General features: G+C 40.5%; 1 protein-coding gene across 3 annotated transcripts in view; it reads left to right on the top strand.

The window, feature by feature from the left end:
* Kmt2c (lysine methyltransferase 2C) overlaps window positions 1-16,713 on the top strand; it is a 300,385-nt gene that overhangs the window by 144,684 nt on the left and 138,988 nt on the right. For all 3 annotated transcript variants that reach the window (XM_023712856.1, XM_023712855.1, XM_023712854.1), the window contains exons 5-6: window positions 189-337; window positions 1,288-1,397. In XM_023712856.1, coding sequence (XP_023568624.1) covers window positions 189-337; window positions 1,288-1,397 — 259 coding nt within the window. The remainder of the gene's footprint in view (window positions 1-188; window positions 338-1,287; window positions 1,398-16,713) is intronic.

The raw sequence follows: 16,713 nt of genomic DNA on the forward strand, positions 1-16,713 counted from the left end.
GGAATATGGCATACACATTAGCATTATGCTTCAATCCTAGTAAGAGATGTAAAAGTTCAATCACAGTTTCTGCTTAATTAAGATTGACTTGGCAGTGCATCCATCATACTTAAATATTTATAAAATGAAGTGATTTTCTACTTGGTATCACTTTCAAAGACATTTATCTCGTCACACGTTATTTTCAGAGAACGAGCTCTTCAGCAGAATATGGTGTCTTATGTAAGTGTCAGCACCCAGACAGTCACTGAGGACCAAGCTGGCAGGCTGTGGGACGAGCTCAGTCTGGTTGGCCTTCCAGATGCCATTGATGTCCAAGCCTTATTTGATGCTGCAGGTAGGCCGTTCTTCAGTGACAGTTGCCTCTCTGTGGAGATGTTTAAGTTTTACTTCTTTGCCAACTTAGTAATAAATGCTTTTCATGTAGAAATAATCAGGATTGCATTATCAAATATATCAGTATTAACTATGCCTTTTGGGTAAAACAATTGTCTAGCTATGTTTACCTGTCTTATTTAAAATCTGCACAATGCCAGCACTGAACTGGACATTTCTATAAATGTGTTTACTCAGGTGTAGATAGCAGTACATGGATACCTGAAAATGAGGAAAGAAGAAAATTTAAAGGAATAGGTTTAAACTTTGAAACATAGGGGTTTGGATCCCACTGTTGGGGAACGATTGTTCTTAACCACATGGGTTCCCTTATAGTAACTCACACTCCTGTGTGCTGTTGGAATTCTAAGTAAGTCTCATTGTATGTTTGAAATGCAGTTTGGTGGCTAGTAGCTCAAATGTTATCTCGTGGAGCATTTAAGGACTGTGTGGCTGTTTATGAATCGCATCTGCTCCTGCTTGTGTTGAGGAAGCAGAACCTTATGTGTCATCATTTTCCTTCCATACTTAGCCTTTGTCAAATAAGAGAATGATGATGATTTTTAAATAAAATGACTGCAAAGTAAGTTGTGTTTATTGAAGAAAAGATCTCTACTAGGATAATTCCCAGACTTTTGTGTGCATCAGAGTCCTCAGGAGGGCTGCTTAGAGCTCACTGCCTGACCACATGTGCTTTTCAGTCGAGTCAGCTCAGCTGTGAGAACAGGCTCCTGGACTGGTGGCGGCGTTGCAGGTCCCAGGCTGGGGCTCGGCCTGCGAGGCTGCTTCACGGGGCGAGGGGCAGCGTGCCCATGTGTCCTGCACAGTGGGGACTGGTGTGAAACTGTGTGTACTCCTGTGTTTGCACTCATGGTCGTGGTGTCTACTTATTGGTTCCTTTTCCCTTTTGAGGCACGTGCTGGGCTCATCACCGTTGTGTCGAGTGGTCGCTGGGCGTGTGCCAGGTAGAAGAACCATTATTAGTGAACGTGGATAAAGCTGTTGTCTCAGGGAGCACAGAGGTAAGTTACAAGACACCAGTATTTAAACAACACTTTTATAACTTTTCTTTAGTTAATACAATGTTTACTTGCAAGAGTTACTTACTAAATGATTTCTGTGGTATAAAAATAAAAGTAGGAAATAAATTTTTTATCAAGACTGACATGTACACAGTTGTAATATAGTATACTTAATAAATTTAAACCTTATTTGGTGAAGGTTTAAAATAAGACAGACAAGATTTGATACATTTTTGTCTACAGTATGGAATAACTCTGCTCGATATTTTAAACATTGCTAGGCATGGTGACGCAGGCCTGTATTCCCGGCCCTTGAGAGGCTGAGGGAGGGTGATTGCTGTGACTTCGAGGCCAGCCTACATTACATAGTGAGTTCAAAGCCATCCTGAACTACACAGTGAGACTCTGTCTCAAAACACAAAAATAGTATTTTAAGTACACATTACACAGAAGTGTAGGGCATCAAATTTTGAACAGTATAATACCTAATAGTACATTGCCCAGCTTGAATGTATGGTAGCGCCTTGGTTCACAGATTAAATTCATCCTGACTCTGGGGAATGTGGCTCCATTGCTTTTTACTCAGTGTGGACTTGGCAGATGAGACCAACATGTTGCCTAGCACTTGGTGTTTGTGAACCAAATTGTTTGCAGCAGAAGAATTCACGAACAGAAGTATTAATTGTACTTAGATGATTAGTTGAAGAATGTGATGGGTCAGTAAGAACCATCATTTTTACCTTAGTATTTTTAGGGAAGAAAAATATTTTTAAATTATTTGTGACAGTGGAAGGTACTATAAGGAGGACAGTTAATGAAGGCTAGTACTATCTCTGTAGTGTCAGGCTCGAAATCAAGGAATCAATAAAATTCATATGATACTTAACAAATAGAGAAATTGATGATAAATACATATACAAATATAAGGTTGTTAAGTAGATTTTCTATCTGTTAAAAGGAAGCTTGCTTTCTTTTAACTTTTTAACTCTTGCTTTTTGGAAAAAGGTACCAGTTTTGTTGCTTGAATACTTGTTAAGATTTAAATGTTACGTAGAGATTAAAGCTATTACTTATTCTTGGTGGAGTAATCATATAGAGGCTAGGAAGACCTGTATTCCTTCTCACTGGCTAGGCATTGGGAGTACACAGACCCAAATTAGTTAAATGTTAATGATATACTTGGACTAGTAGTTGCTGAGACTACAAGGAGATCATGGCAGTAGTGTCAACCTTTGCCTGCCCATGAGATTGTCACTCAAAACTTACATACGGTAGGGTGGGTATTTTATTGCTGTTTTTTGTAATTTTGTTTTCTCCATTGCTGAATAGGCATAGGATGGGCCATTAAGCTAGGAACTTTGCCCTTAAGAAAGGAGGTTTTGTCTTACTAACAGAATTTCAAAGGTGTAGTAACACATTCATTAACCAGTCTTTGAGGAAACCTGGTTAACGAATATGTTACACTCATACTTTCTGCTACAGATGCAGACTGGTACTATTCCCCCCACCTTCTGGCACCAGGGAGTAAGTTGAGGACCTTGTGCTTGCCAGGCAGGTACTTATGCCACTGAGTTATCTCCTAATGGTACTAGTATTCTGGAGGGAAGCATGTTGAAATAAAACAAATTACAAACTGAGTAGGGTGGCACTGGCTTATAATCCCAGCACTTTGGGAGGCTGAAGCAAGAAGATTGGTGTGAGTTCGAGGCCAATCTGGGCTATATAGTGAATTGAGGTATATTGCTTAATTTGGAATGTATTGGAAGCAACCTAAGTGCCTATATATGTTGACTATTTAAATAAATTGTAGTACATTCATGCAAGGAATACTGTGTAGTAAAAAACGGTATTTTGAGTCGATGTGGCATGGTTTCCATTATATATTATTAGCAGAACAAAAGTGAAAAGAGATTTATAATTTGCCCTTTATGTAAGAAAAAGATAAGACCATATACATGCATACGCTTAATTGTAAAAAACATAGGAATATTAAACCAGAAACCAAAGGGATTGATTACTGAAGGGAAGTGAGTGAGAAAGATAGAAGGAAGGGAATAAAGTTCCATGTAGCAAGCATGAAATGTGAGGAACTCTTCTCAGGGGAGTTGTTGTTGTTTTTGTATGTGTGTGACTAGTTGTGACTCTTAGTAGAATAAGAATGTTTTGTATACTCTGCAGGTAAGCAGTGTGAGCCAGGGTGTTGGGGATCCAAAAAGGAGAGCAGAGTCCACACTGAAGGGGACTGGAAAGAAAAGAAGTAATCTAAGTAGTGGCAGAAATTGTACTTTTACAGGATAACATAAAGGCAAACAAAAGGACTATATAAATGTGCTCTAATCTGATATGTGGATTTACTTCTAATTGGAGTATTGGTTCACATTTTTAGAAATATATGTATGTATTGTAAATGGACAAGTAAGTAAATCTATTGCACATAATAGGAGTTAGGTCTCTTGTGTTTAAGGAAGTAACTACAAATGAGCGTTATCCATTCTTTCCTTTCCACTTGCTTCTTCTTGTCTGCTTCCATTTTTGTGCAGCATCCATACCCAGGAATCCATAGCAACCTCCTGCTATGTAATGGTGGCTGCCCTTGAACTCAATGTGTAGAACGGGCTGCCCTTGAACTTGCAGTGATCTTCCTGCTTCAGCCTCCTGCGTGCTGAGATTGCAACTTAGCTGGTTATAATTACAAATGTGGATAGACTAAATGATCACGGTGGGATTTGAATAGAATCAGAAGGATATAGTGCTTTGAACGTAAACTAAGAAAAATCTGTTGGAGTCTGTGTTCCTCATTTACCCCCCAGTTTGTTAGAGGAACAGTAAACCTTAGCAGATCTGGACTCTGTACTTGTGCCAGGGATCTGCTGCACTGCCTGAACATTAGCTGTGTGCTGGGACACACGGAACTCAGCATTGAGCCGTAATGGCCATGAAGTACTACTGTGACGTTGTGTGCATATTCATGGGAGGCTCTTCATGGAAGGTCACACCAGCATGGTCTTGAAGAATCCATGAAAAGGCAGCCTTATTTACTCTCCTTCCTATGAAGAGTCACACAGAGTACTTTCTTTCCTTAGCAATGAAAATAAAGCAGTGTGCATGTGATGCCCCAGGAAGCTGAAGGTTGTTTTTGAGGGCAGGTCACCTAATCACTCTTTGTCTCATATGTATGACATTTTCAGACTCAGGAAAGGAATCTCAGGGTAAGCCAGATCATTTCAAGTTCTAGACACTGTGTCTTAGTTACTCTTCTCTCGTTGCTGGGACAAATACCCGACACCCGAAATAAAGGAAGGAAAGATTTATTTAGCTCACAGTTAGTGGAGGTTTCAGTCCCCATTCGGCTGGGTCCAAGGCAGAGCAGTACACAACAGAGGGCAACCTTTCATGGCAGAGGCAAAGAGAGCAAGAGCACCACAAGGAGGAATAGCAGTGGCTCAAGCAGCTAGCTTCTCTTTCCAGATCACGTTGTGATGTAAATTACATGCCCCAGGGCACGTGCAGCATCCATACCCCAAACAGTTGATCACAAATTCCAGAAGCTGCCCCAAGATTGCATGATGCTTTGGGGCAACAACCATACACAAACCATAACACACAGCAAACTATGCTTATCAGTTAGGGAACCCTCCCAAAGCCCAAGTTCCCAGATGCCAGCCTTGTGCTAGCTACCGTGAGAACAGGCCCCTGGGGATTGAACTCAGACCCTTGTACTTGGCAGGGAAGCACTTATTGCAAATAGCGGAAAAATCCAATGTTGAACTCTGAAATACATTTTAATATTAATATATCCTCCATCATCATCATCATCATCATCATCATCATCATCATCATCATCATCATCATCATCATCATCTCTATAAGACCAAGGGCCTATTATGAGGCCCAGGCAGCCTTGAAGTTAGGGCAATACCACCTCAGACTCCGTAATGCTGAGATTACAGGCTTGTACTGCCACGCTTGGCCTAGATACTTTTTTTTTTTTTTTGGCGGAACCAGGGATTGAACTCAGGCTCTTGCGCTTGCCAGGGAAGCGCTTATTCCACTGAGCCATCTCCCTGGCCCTAGATAACTTCTTTTGACTAGCATAAGCTTAAGTGTTACTTCATTCTTGTACTTTTACCAATTTACATCTTTATATTTAACGTGCATTTCTTGCAAGCAATAACCTTGTTTTAAAACTATGCTGACAGTTCTGCCTGTATTAGGGCGTTTCATCTTTTTTTTTTTTTTTAATTTATTTTTTTGTGTGTGTGTGTGTGTGTGTGTGTGGCCAGCTCAGCCCACCAGGGGGCGGGCTGGCTGGCATGTGGTGCTGGGGGATTGAACCGTGGTCCCTGTGCTTTGCTAAGCTTGTTCCAAGTAGGTGCTTTAGACCACTGAGCCATCTCACCAGCCCTAGGGCATTTCATCTTGTACATGTAGTATGATTAAGTTCTTTCTGTGTTTTGATTGTCTCCATCTCATTTCCATCTCCCTGCACTCTTCGTTTGTTTTGATATGGGGAATTCCTGCATTCTTTTACATTGAGTGTTCTGATTTCATTTTACATATTTGTTGTTACCTGTAACTCATTTTCATGGTTGTTTTAGTTTGTATGATATCTTTCAGTTTCCTCAGTCTACTTTCTAATGCTATTGTAGTTTGATCTGTAATAAAAACAAACTTAGATTTTTTTCCCTTTAATTTTAGTGCTGTCGGTATAGATTAAAAAAGAAATTCATATTTATGTTTTCTTTATTGACATAGCTCTAGGTTTTTAAAATCTGGTGTCATGCACCTTCGATGTGAAAGAAATTCTTTAACATTTCTTGCAGTGTAATTCTGCTGCTGATGAATCATTTTGGCATTTGTATTTCTGAAATACTTTATTTTTGCCTTCATATTTGAATGATTTATTTCCTGTTACAGAATTACAGTACCTTACAGAGATGCCAGTCTTCTTACTTATGTTAATGTCTCATGAGGATCAAACTCGGGACCTTGTTCTTGCCACTCAGGCACTTATACTACTGAGCTATCTCCCCAGTCCCAGTCATACGTCTTTTATGTTCAGGTTCCTTTTGATATCATACCATCAGATTTTGAACAATTTCATTATGTTACGCTTTGATGGCATTCAAGTTTGTCAAGTGTCTTTGGATTTTTTCATTTATAGTTTTCATTATGCTTAGGAAGTTTTTTTACAGTTATTTTCTCAAGCAGTTTTTCTCTGTTCCTTTTCTTTCCCCATATTTGAACTGCAGTTACCTGTATGTGAGGAAGTTTGAAGGTTTCCCCACTGGTCTCTTAAAATTTTTTTTGAAAAGTCCTTTTATGCACTCTGTGCTTTACTTTTCCTATTGTCTTCTAGCTCACCATTCTTTTCTTTTTAATTTCTAATCATCTCCTTATCATCCCCAGTATAATTTTTATCTCAGACATTATTTTTAATCTTTTGAAAGTTTGCTTGGGGTCTGTTCTTCCCTGCTTCCACTTTGTGACCATATCGGAAGCACTTCAGCCCCCAGTTTAATGTCTTCTCAACTGCAGTGATACCTTGGCTCACACACATTTTTGTGATTTGGTTTGAAAACGGAGCATTTCACAAAATTTTGCTTTTGTTTGCAAACTGTGTTGGGTGACAACCACAGCCAGTGTTGTTGCCTCCACACGAACGTGGCCATCTGTTGCAGGAGCGGAGTAGTTCTTTAACTAGGTATCACTGCTGCTTCACATCTGGCTCAGTTTTTTTTTTTTTTTTTTAATTATTTATTCATTTATGTGTGTGTGTGTGTGTGTGTGTGTGTGTGTGTGTGTGGCCAGCTCAGCCCACCAGGGGGCGGGGCTGGCTGGCATGTGGTGCTGCGGGATTGAACCGCGGTCCCTGTGCTTTGCTAAGCTTGTTCTAAGTAGGTGCTTTAGACCACTGAGCCATCTGACCAGCCCCGTGGGTCAGTTTTAATTATTCAGTTTGTGTTATGAATTCATCTTTTTTTTTTTTTTAATGTTTGTGAGCATGCATTTGGATGCCAGACATTGTGAATTTTCCTGTTCTGTGGTGTTTTCTTTTTCTTTACATCTTGCAATGTTTTGGGGAGCAAGTAAATTACTTAGGAATGGCTTAGTTCTTTTTAGTTTCGCTTTTATGAGTTAGTAGGCAGATGTTAATGCAATGCTTAGCCCAGGACTTATTATTCTTAGCTACCGAGGCAAAACTTTCCTGAAGAGTCTAAGGAATGCCTCATGAGTTATAAATTCTCCCAGAGAAATCCTGTATGAGTTCTAGTCTTTGTTCCCTGTAATTCTTCCTAATGATTTGTTTCCTAGTCTTGGGTAATTGAGTCAAGTTCACATGCTAATCAATATTGTAGGTATGCTGTAGGAGCAGTACCAGTGGTGTCATTGGACTTCTATGGTTCTCTGTAGTTTTTTTCTCTTGGTTCTCTGTCCTCTGACCCCCAAGCTGACTGGTTTTCTACTGACTCTATTTTATATTTCTAATTCAGGAGTTAGCCAGGATTTGCTTTATTTGTCTTCTATACCTTGGCCTAGAAACTTGTATAGCAGTTTGCTGGTATATTTGTAGGGGTTATCTTTCTCATTTTCAACATTGAGCAGGGCCAGGGAGATAGCTCAGTAGCATAAGTGCCTGCCTGGCAAGCAGAAGCCCCAGAATTCCAGTATAAGAAAACTGAGGGGCCACTGCCCTTTGTTATGTGCTTTTCTTTTCTTTTCGTTTCGCAGAACCGGGGATTGAACTCAGGCCCTTGTTGCTTGCCAGGCAAGCGCTTATTCTATTGAGCCATCTCCCCAGCCCGTTATGTGATATATTGACCGATAATCATTATTTATTATATTTTGTTTTATGTTTCTTTCAGGGAAGAGGGTAAATGTGATTTTTGTTTCTCCCTTTTCGTCAGAATTGGAAGCATAAAGCAGAATTAAAGTACAAGAAGCTGACTGTTTCACAGTAGGAAGTCAGGAATTAGGGTAATGGATAATTCAGGAGCTTTTTGTGACACCAAGTTGTGAGGTTTTCATTATCTTTCTGTTGTTTACCCACATCATATTCTCTTCGTTGTGTGCTTTCTGACATGGTCAGAAATTGGGGCATTTCTAAGCATTATACTCTCATGCTGTAGGAAGCCCCTCCTGGTCCTCGTCTCAGTCCAAGAAGTCTATATTTGTAATCCCAAAAATATGGTATTGGAATCCCACCAAATTAATTCCAGTCTACCACTCCCAGTACAACCCAAGGGGAAAATAAAGACACTAAAGCATATTTATAATTATGGGGAGCCCAGGGGCCCTAAGTTCGGCCATGAGGGTGGCTTTCTGGAACAATGAGGCTGACTCAGGGCTACATCTTGGTTTTATTCAGTCATGACGGAGGATGGCTTGAGGACGGATGCCTGGGAATTATGGGAAGTAGGTGAATACTATGAGCTGGGCTAGGTGGGCGGCCCACATTTACCTCTGTCATATGCAGAAAAAGAAATTGCATTATACTATAGAGATACTTTCTAATGTTTTGGGGTCTGATGCTTCAGCTCTAATGTGTAGTCTTGCAAGCCCCAGGAAGACATAGGCTGTATCTCAAGGCTCAATCCCAGCTGACACCTTGGAGCACTGGCTCTTCGACCTGTCTCAACCCGGCTCATATTAAAGAGCAGCAGGTAGGGGTTATCAGGGAAACACGCGTACCATCTTCAAAGACTAGTAGCAGCACCTCAGCTAGGCCAAAATGCATTGCTTAAGTCCAGTTGAAGGGATAAGGAAAAGTCCTGGCCAGCTCTGTACATAGCAATATGTGGAAATGGAGTCAGGCTCAGCCAAAATGGGGACGATTGCTCTTCTTTCGAGGAGAGTTGCCTAGTTGGTCCTCCACATCATACAGATATACAGAACTAGAAAACCAAACCTATAGAAGGGCAGTATTCGTGACTCATCCACATGGCTGCACTGACAAAGGTTCTACAATCTGAGGTACAGGATCTCAGGATAAATCCTGAGGGCATTTCACTGACCTTCTCAGACCAAAAAGCTACAACTCTTGTTGCATAGGTCCTGCTTTACCTAGGTCTTAACCATCCAGTAGAAAAGTATGAAGACGAAATATAAGAAATAAAGCCATGCTGTTAAGTTGAGCTGTGGGGGACTCAGGTCAATAATTTCTGACATTGCCAGTTAAACAGAAGACCCAATGCTATTATGGGCTACTGGACTCTTTTAGAATATTTTGCTGAGTTTACACACCTATAATATTCAATAACGGAACTTAAAAAAATTGGGGTATAACTATGAATGTCCATTTTGTATCTGTGTATTCAAAGTGGTTGGGATAGATACATAGTTGCATTCTCTTAATGAATAGAATGATTTGTTCTAATGGTTTTTGTAAATAGGATCACAAGTCTGCATCTTTTACAGCAATTAACCACTAAGAAGAATATATGCAGTGTATTATTTGTTGAAACTGTACTTCCGATTTGATTTGAAACTGTCTCATTGCTATCTGTTTATCAATAAAACTTTGAAAAAAAAAAAAGAAAGGTAGTATTCTTCTGGATGCTTTATCCTATTCTAGCAGATTGCTCTTCATGTCTCATTAGCTAGAATTAATTTTAGCATTTATGTTAAAATAATAACAGTGGAATTGAGGTAGTGATTATTGGCTCAGTGTAATTCTCCTCTGAGGCTGGGGCTGGTGCCTCTTCCTCTGAAATGGATTTCTGCTTAGAAGACAATGGGTGTCTGAAGACCGAGGTCTTCGTAGAGAATAAGAGTGAATAGATGTTTTATAGACAACTTTATTATTGGAAACATTTTAACTGAGAGAATTTGAAAGTATTTTAAAAGTAGGAGAGATTGTTCTGGTGAGATAGCTCGGCACACTAAAGCAACAGCTTAGGCGCGGGTACCAGTGTTTGATCCCCGGCAGTGCCAACCAGCTGCCCCCACCCACCCTGTCTTGAGCACCCGAGCACCCCTGCTGAGCTGGCCATTAAGATCGGGTGTGGGGGCGCACGCCACGCCTGTAATCCCAGGGCTGGGGAGGCTGAAAGCAGGAGGATCACTACAAGTCCAAGCTGCATAGTGAGACCCTGTACCAAATACACTTAAAAAAATGTAGGAGAGACCTAAGATGTACTTTGACAGGTAAGTTTCAGATGGTTCATGTAGGAATTGTAGCCAGCAAATCAACTTGAAAGAAGTTGAAAGTATGAAGATGTATAGTTTTGGCAGAATGGTCAATATATGGGCTTGACTCAAGGATAAGTGCCTTCGGGGGTTCTGGGAAGTAGAGATGGGAATACTTTAGTCTGACACGCCAAGCTGAAGTGTTTATGTGCTCATAAGATGAGACTCTTATTTTTTGTTTTTGAGACAAGGTCTTGCAATATACCCAGGTTGGTCTCAAGCTGTTTGTGTCTGTGTAGCACAGGCTGACCTTGAACTTCAGGTGATCCTCCAACCTGAGCCTCACGAATGGTGGGATTACAGGTGTGTGCCACCATGCCCAGCTCTAGTTTAATATTTTTAAATGGTTGAAAAATTAAGACCATGATATCTTGTGATGCATGAAAATTATATGAAATTCAGGTGTTCGTGGGAGACGTGAAGTCTTGTTGGAACAAAGCCACATCCACTTATTTGCATATTGTCTGGAGCTTGTATTGTACCATAGTTGAGTTGTTGCTACAGAAATACTTTGAATTAGTGCCTGGCTTGCTATAAATCACACTGACATTGCCCTAGAGTTTTATTATTTCTTTTACTATTGGTATATGCTTAATAAATTAAAGTAAAAGAGAAGAAGATGGAGTTCACACTGTAGTGCTTCTGAGGCATGTGGAGTGCATTTAGTGCTGTCGGCCGAGAGGGCCGAGCATATTTGTTGTGCTGGAACCCGAGACCTGTGCTGAAGGAGTACAGTATGTGTTGCTACTTTACTGAGTACCCCCTACAATATTTTCAGCTTACAGGAATATAGTAGTCAGAAGGAATAGTAAATTAAAAATATAACAATAGAATTTCTTCATAAGAATATAAAATGAATATACTTTAAGTTCCTAAATGACTCATTCATTAGCCAAACTAGAAGAAAAAAACAGGGAAAAACAATAAGGTAATAGAATTGAATTTGACTATGGCAACTGAGCGTGTATAACCACAGGAAATAAAATTGTTTGACAACATAAGCCTTTCAGCAGAAGTATGTTTATTAAAAGTTAAGGTCATTGTGAGCCACATCTATAGCTTTTAAAAACAAAATAATGATTTCTAGTGGTTTTCTAGGCCTTTAACGTATTAGTTTTGTGCTATCAATACTGCTCAGTTATTCACTGGAGGTGTCAAATGCTGAATTTGGAGTGGAACAATCTTTATGAAAAGTCTGAGTTTTTTCTTCAAATCATATACATCTTTCACCTTTTTCTATCAAAGAGATTGAGAAAAAATTCACTATAACCTGAAGTAAAATATGCTATGATATTTTACAGTTGATATTGCCAAAAATACGAGTGGAGGTGGCTGTGGTGGCACCTTCTTGTTGTTATTGTTGTTTTTTTGTTTGTTTGTTTTTGTTTGTTTTTTGTCTTTGTGAAATCAGGGATTGAACTCAGGCCCTTGCGCTTTCCAGGGAAGCGCTTATTCCACTGAGCCATCTCCCTGGGCCTGGTGGCACCTGCTTGTAATTCTAGCATTTAGGAGGGAGGACAGGAGGATTGGTAGGAATTTGAAGCTAGCTCTGGCTATATAGTGAGTGAGTTCAAGACCAGTTTGAACTGCACAGAGAGACCTTATCTCAAAAGGAAACAAAATAAACACAAACCAACAAAAAGAATTTGGATCCTTAGACTTCAGGTTGTAGATTTATTTTTGTTTGTTTATTTATTTATTTATTTATTTTTTTTGTATTTTAGGGAAGAGACTGCAGGGTGTTCAGGGTTTCACTACTGGATTGTATTCGTAGTGATCTTCCTGTTTACAGCCTCCCAAGAGCTGGGATTACAGGCACCTGCCACCACGCCCAGGCTCAAGAGCAATCTCAAGCACAACGAGGAATCAAACCCCTGCTTCCTGCGCCTGCTTGCAGGTGCTTTAATCCATTGAGCTATTTGGCCAGCTCTAGAATTTTTTTTTTTTGAAAGCTGGAATAAATAAAATGATAACCCAGTAAAGCAATAGTCTGAAGACTTACATGGAAGGAATTTTTTTTTTGGCTGTCAGGCTGCCTTAAGGGTGGGTCTGATGTAGCATATAGAGGTGGGGATCAAACCTCGGTCCCCCTCACTTGACTGGGTTTGCCCATGCAAGTGCTTAAACAACTGAACTAAGTCTTGCCCCCTTAAGTGCACAGCACCCCTGAACTCGGTGGCCAGAACAGCACCCAACTCATGACCTAGCAGTGCACACACTGGTGGGATTTTTTTTTTTTTTTTAAATGTATTTAGTACAGGATGTACAGTGTCTCACTATGTGGATCCGACTCATAGTGACTCTCCTATTTACAGCCTCCCAAGTGCTGGAATTACAGGCTGGCACCACCATGCCCCGTCTCAATTACCATCTCACTATGCTGGTCTCAATCACTGGCTCAGTGTGCCCTGAGGGGGTGGGGCTGGCACGGTAGGCCCCGGGGATCAAACCACAGGCCTCTGTGTCTGCCTACACAGGTGCTTTAATTCGCTGAATTATCTGGCTGGCTCGTAAGACCTAAATGGAATTTACAGATTGGACAGAGCTAGTGTTCTCTACCACACAGAAAGGTACGCTGTTCCATTAGTAGTCATGAAATGCAAACCCATCAGATCTGCACAAATCTGAATGTAGTAAATGTTAGCCTGAATTTGGTCCATTGGAACGCGTACACAGCCTGTGTCAGAGAATGTGTATTAGAGTGTAAGATTTGTAAGAGACACTGGCCTTAGTGACCAGACATTTAAGTTCCTACTGATACACTGTAGCAATTCAGTGCTCTTGACATTTTGTTCTGAGGACACCTCTGTATGGCACTCTTACTTTGAAAGTGTTGTTTAACTTAATTCCAGCCAGCTAAATCCTGTTAGCTGGTTCTACGTTTGTTGTTTGAAATCCATTCTTTTGCTTAGCATATAGGCAGAAAATCTAGTTTTACATATTATAGTAACTATTCCAGGAAAATTAATCTACTGTTTCATTCTATGCCAAAATCTGAAAAGTGGCAGTTTGTTTTTTAAGTTTTGGCACAATGTGGAATCTAGAAATCTACCAGTGAACTTTGAAACAAAACAAACAAAACTTTAAACATTGTAATTCATTATACTTTTTTGTAATTCCAAATAGGGAACCAGGTTTTGATCTAAAATTATGGTCATCATCTTTATATTTTAGACCTATTGACAAAGGAAATAGCCTGCATTGCAGCATGTCAAAGGAAATATTTTCTTTTAGGAACAAATATAATCCCTTTGTTTCAGCTGTTAGGGATTTGGTCCCCTCCAGTATTGTATGTCCCCTGCTGTTCATGAGTGTGTCTGGCCTTGAAGAAGGCAGTACTCTGGGAAAGTTCTTGCGTGCTGTCATTTCGCAGGTGGTACATATTACAAAAGCTGCATGATCACTTGGGGTTTGGCAACGTCTAGGCAAGAACTAACAGGTTTTACCAAGAGAGCAAGGCAATCTATGTATGAGTAAAGCATGAATGTTAGAGTAGAACGGCAGACTGGGGAAGAAGCTGTATCACATGCTGTTCTTAAGGAATTGGAATAGCACTTGTAACCAGCTGGCTCCTAGACCTGTCTACAGGTGTAGATAGAAACTGTCAGCAGGGGCTATTACTTTTATATGTCTTTGGTTATGCCACTCTGCTGAGCTGTCAAAACTAGGTTAAAGAGGAACCTGTGTCCACCAGAATGTACCTCTTGTTGTCTGTCAAGGTCAGGTAAGTCTCTTCAGGGATTGCTTTGGAGACTATGTGTAGAACCTCTCAGTTCCTCCTTCAGCTGGTGGAATGCATCATGGTCTTGCTTGACGTGTGGCTTCCTGTGATAGCATGCAACACTTTGCCCCTTTGGTAATCCTCCTTTTGTCACATTGTGTATTGGTTGGCTCTTATTCTCTGGAGTCCAGCAATCTCCTTGCTTGGGGGATTGGGTGACTTACCGAAGTTGTAGGATCCTGTAGAGAGGTTCCCTCATGTCTGGGTTCTTGTGGACCTTGGAGAGCCAGGGCCAAAATATTGGTTACCTTTTTTTTTTTTTTTTTGTTTTTTTGTTTTTTTTGTTTTTGAGGCCTGAACAAGCCCTCATGTCATTTCTGGTTTGGCTGGTGTATCTGTGTTCAAACCAGTGGAAATTGAGCCTCAGTGCTTTTTTAAGCAGGCACTTAAACAACTGAGCTAATGGGCGGGCCCCCTGGTTACCTTTTAAGCCAAGTTAGCCATCTTAACTTTCGTCTCCGGATCTTAGTTGTTGCATGCTTAGTTCTCTTACGCAAATATTGGAGTGGGAGCATGGATTTTAGCTGATTATGTTTTCATCTATGTATCAAGCACTTTGAAATATAAACTAGCCAGAGGAATGTTATTTCTTACCAGTGAGATCAAGAGTCATACACCACATTGCAGTATGTCAATCAAGATGACATCTTTGAAGGATTTTTTTTCCCCCCCTGCTGGCTCATGATGTGTTCAGGGCAGGTCTGGCAAGGCTTGAGGATCTGGGGATTGAATCACAGCATCCTGAGACTGACTGCTTTGTTTAAGTAATCACTTAAAGAGCTGAGCCAATGGGCTGGCCCCTAAAAGTTCAAAAGGATTTTTTTTTTTTTTAAAGATGACATCTTTGAAACACACTTAAATATGTTCATCTTAGTATAGAATAGCCTTTTTAATGAAACATCTCTATCTGATCACAGGAATATTAGATGACACAAAGAAACTGGCACGATTTGTTACCCTTGGATAGAATGCCAATGCATCTAACTATAAACGTACCTTAGAAGTTTATAATGTCTAGCCTTTACTTTTTAATGTGCAACATTGTGTGGACTGCTATCTGTCTATGTGTCTCTCAGTGCAGTGACCTAACATACATATCACATAAGCTTGTTTTCTTTAAAGAAGTTATTTGCCAGGTGGACTAATGCTGGCTTGACATGGACCTTTTATCCCAAGTAGCTGGAACACAAGTAAGAGAAAGGTAAATATGTGAGTCTAAAAGAAAAGTTTAGGGGCTGGTGAGATAGCTCACTAGACTAAAGTGCTTAGGCAAGCACAGGGACTGTGGTTTTACTCCCTGGCACCACATGCAGCTCCAGCCCCGCCCTGAGGGCAGGCTGAGCAGGCCACAGATTCCGGGTATAGCGGCACATGCCTGTAATCCCAGCCCTGAGGAGGCTGAAAACCAGGACAGTCATTATGAGTCTGAGCTGTGTAGTGAGACACTGTAACAACCAAATACATTAAAAAAGTTTGCCACCATAGGCAACCCTAGTGTTACATTTTTTGGAGAGCTCTATACCTGGAAGACAAGAATACATTTTGTATACTGTTATATTAGAAATAATAATGTGTCACAGCTGTATGTAAACTGTTGCCTCATAATTTAATTTTGTAGAGGCTGGGGAGATGGCTCAGTAGAATGAGTGCTTGTTGCATGGCAAGCAGAAGGGCCTGAGCTCAGTCCTGGTTCTGCCCCCCCCCCCAAAAAAAAAAGAGAGTAATTTAATTTTGTACCAAGAATATCTTTTAATAAGAAAGCTATATTGTTTTTACCCACAGATAACCTTTTAATAATAACCAGTTTAGACATACTATAATAATATGTTTAGCAATGTCTATTGAGGTGTTTTTCACCTAGATTACAGAAATTTCTTTTTTGGTTTCATTAGTGAACAAAAACTGGAATAAAGCTGGATGTGGTGGTATATGCCTTTAATTCCAGCAGTTGGGAGGCTGAGGCATGCAGGTTGCTGTAAGTTTGAGGCCATCCTGAACTGCACAGTGAGATTCTGTCTCAAAAAGAAAGACTGGAATAGATGTTTCCAGGCAGCTGCTCCTTAAATCACAACCTCCCTCAACCCCACCCCCACACGAAAAGTCCAGCAGTTTTCACAAGCCTAGGGGGTCCTTATTTTGTTATTTTAACAGAATTATTATTGTTGTTGTTGTTGCTATTTTAGGATTTTTTTTTTTTTTTCCTCGAATGCCTTCAGGGCACTTTTGGCCAGCGGGAGAGGTGTGAGGTTCGAACTCCAGCAGCCTGAGGCTGACAGCTTTGTGGAAGCAGCCACTTAAAGGCCTGAGCTAGGGCCAGGCCCCCTAAAATGGAATAAGGGTTTTTTG

The sequence above is a fragment of the Octodon degus genome, unplaced genomic scaffold (assembly GCF_000260255.1).
Source record: "Octodon degus isolate 3935 unplaced genomic scaffold, OctDeg1.0 scaffold00027, whole genome shotgun sequence".
NCBI lineage: Eukaryota > Metazoa > Chordata > Mammalia > Rodentia > Octodontidae > Octodon > Octodon degus.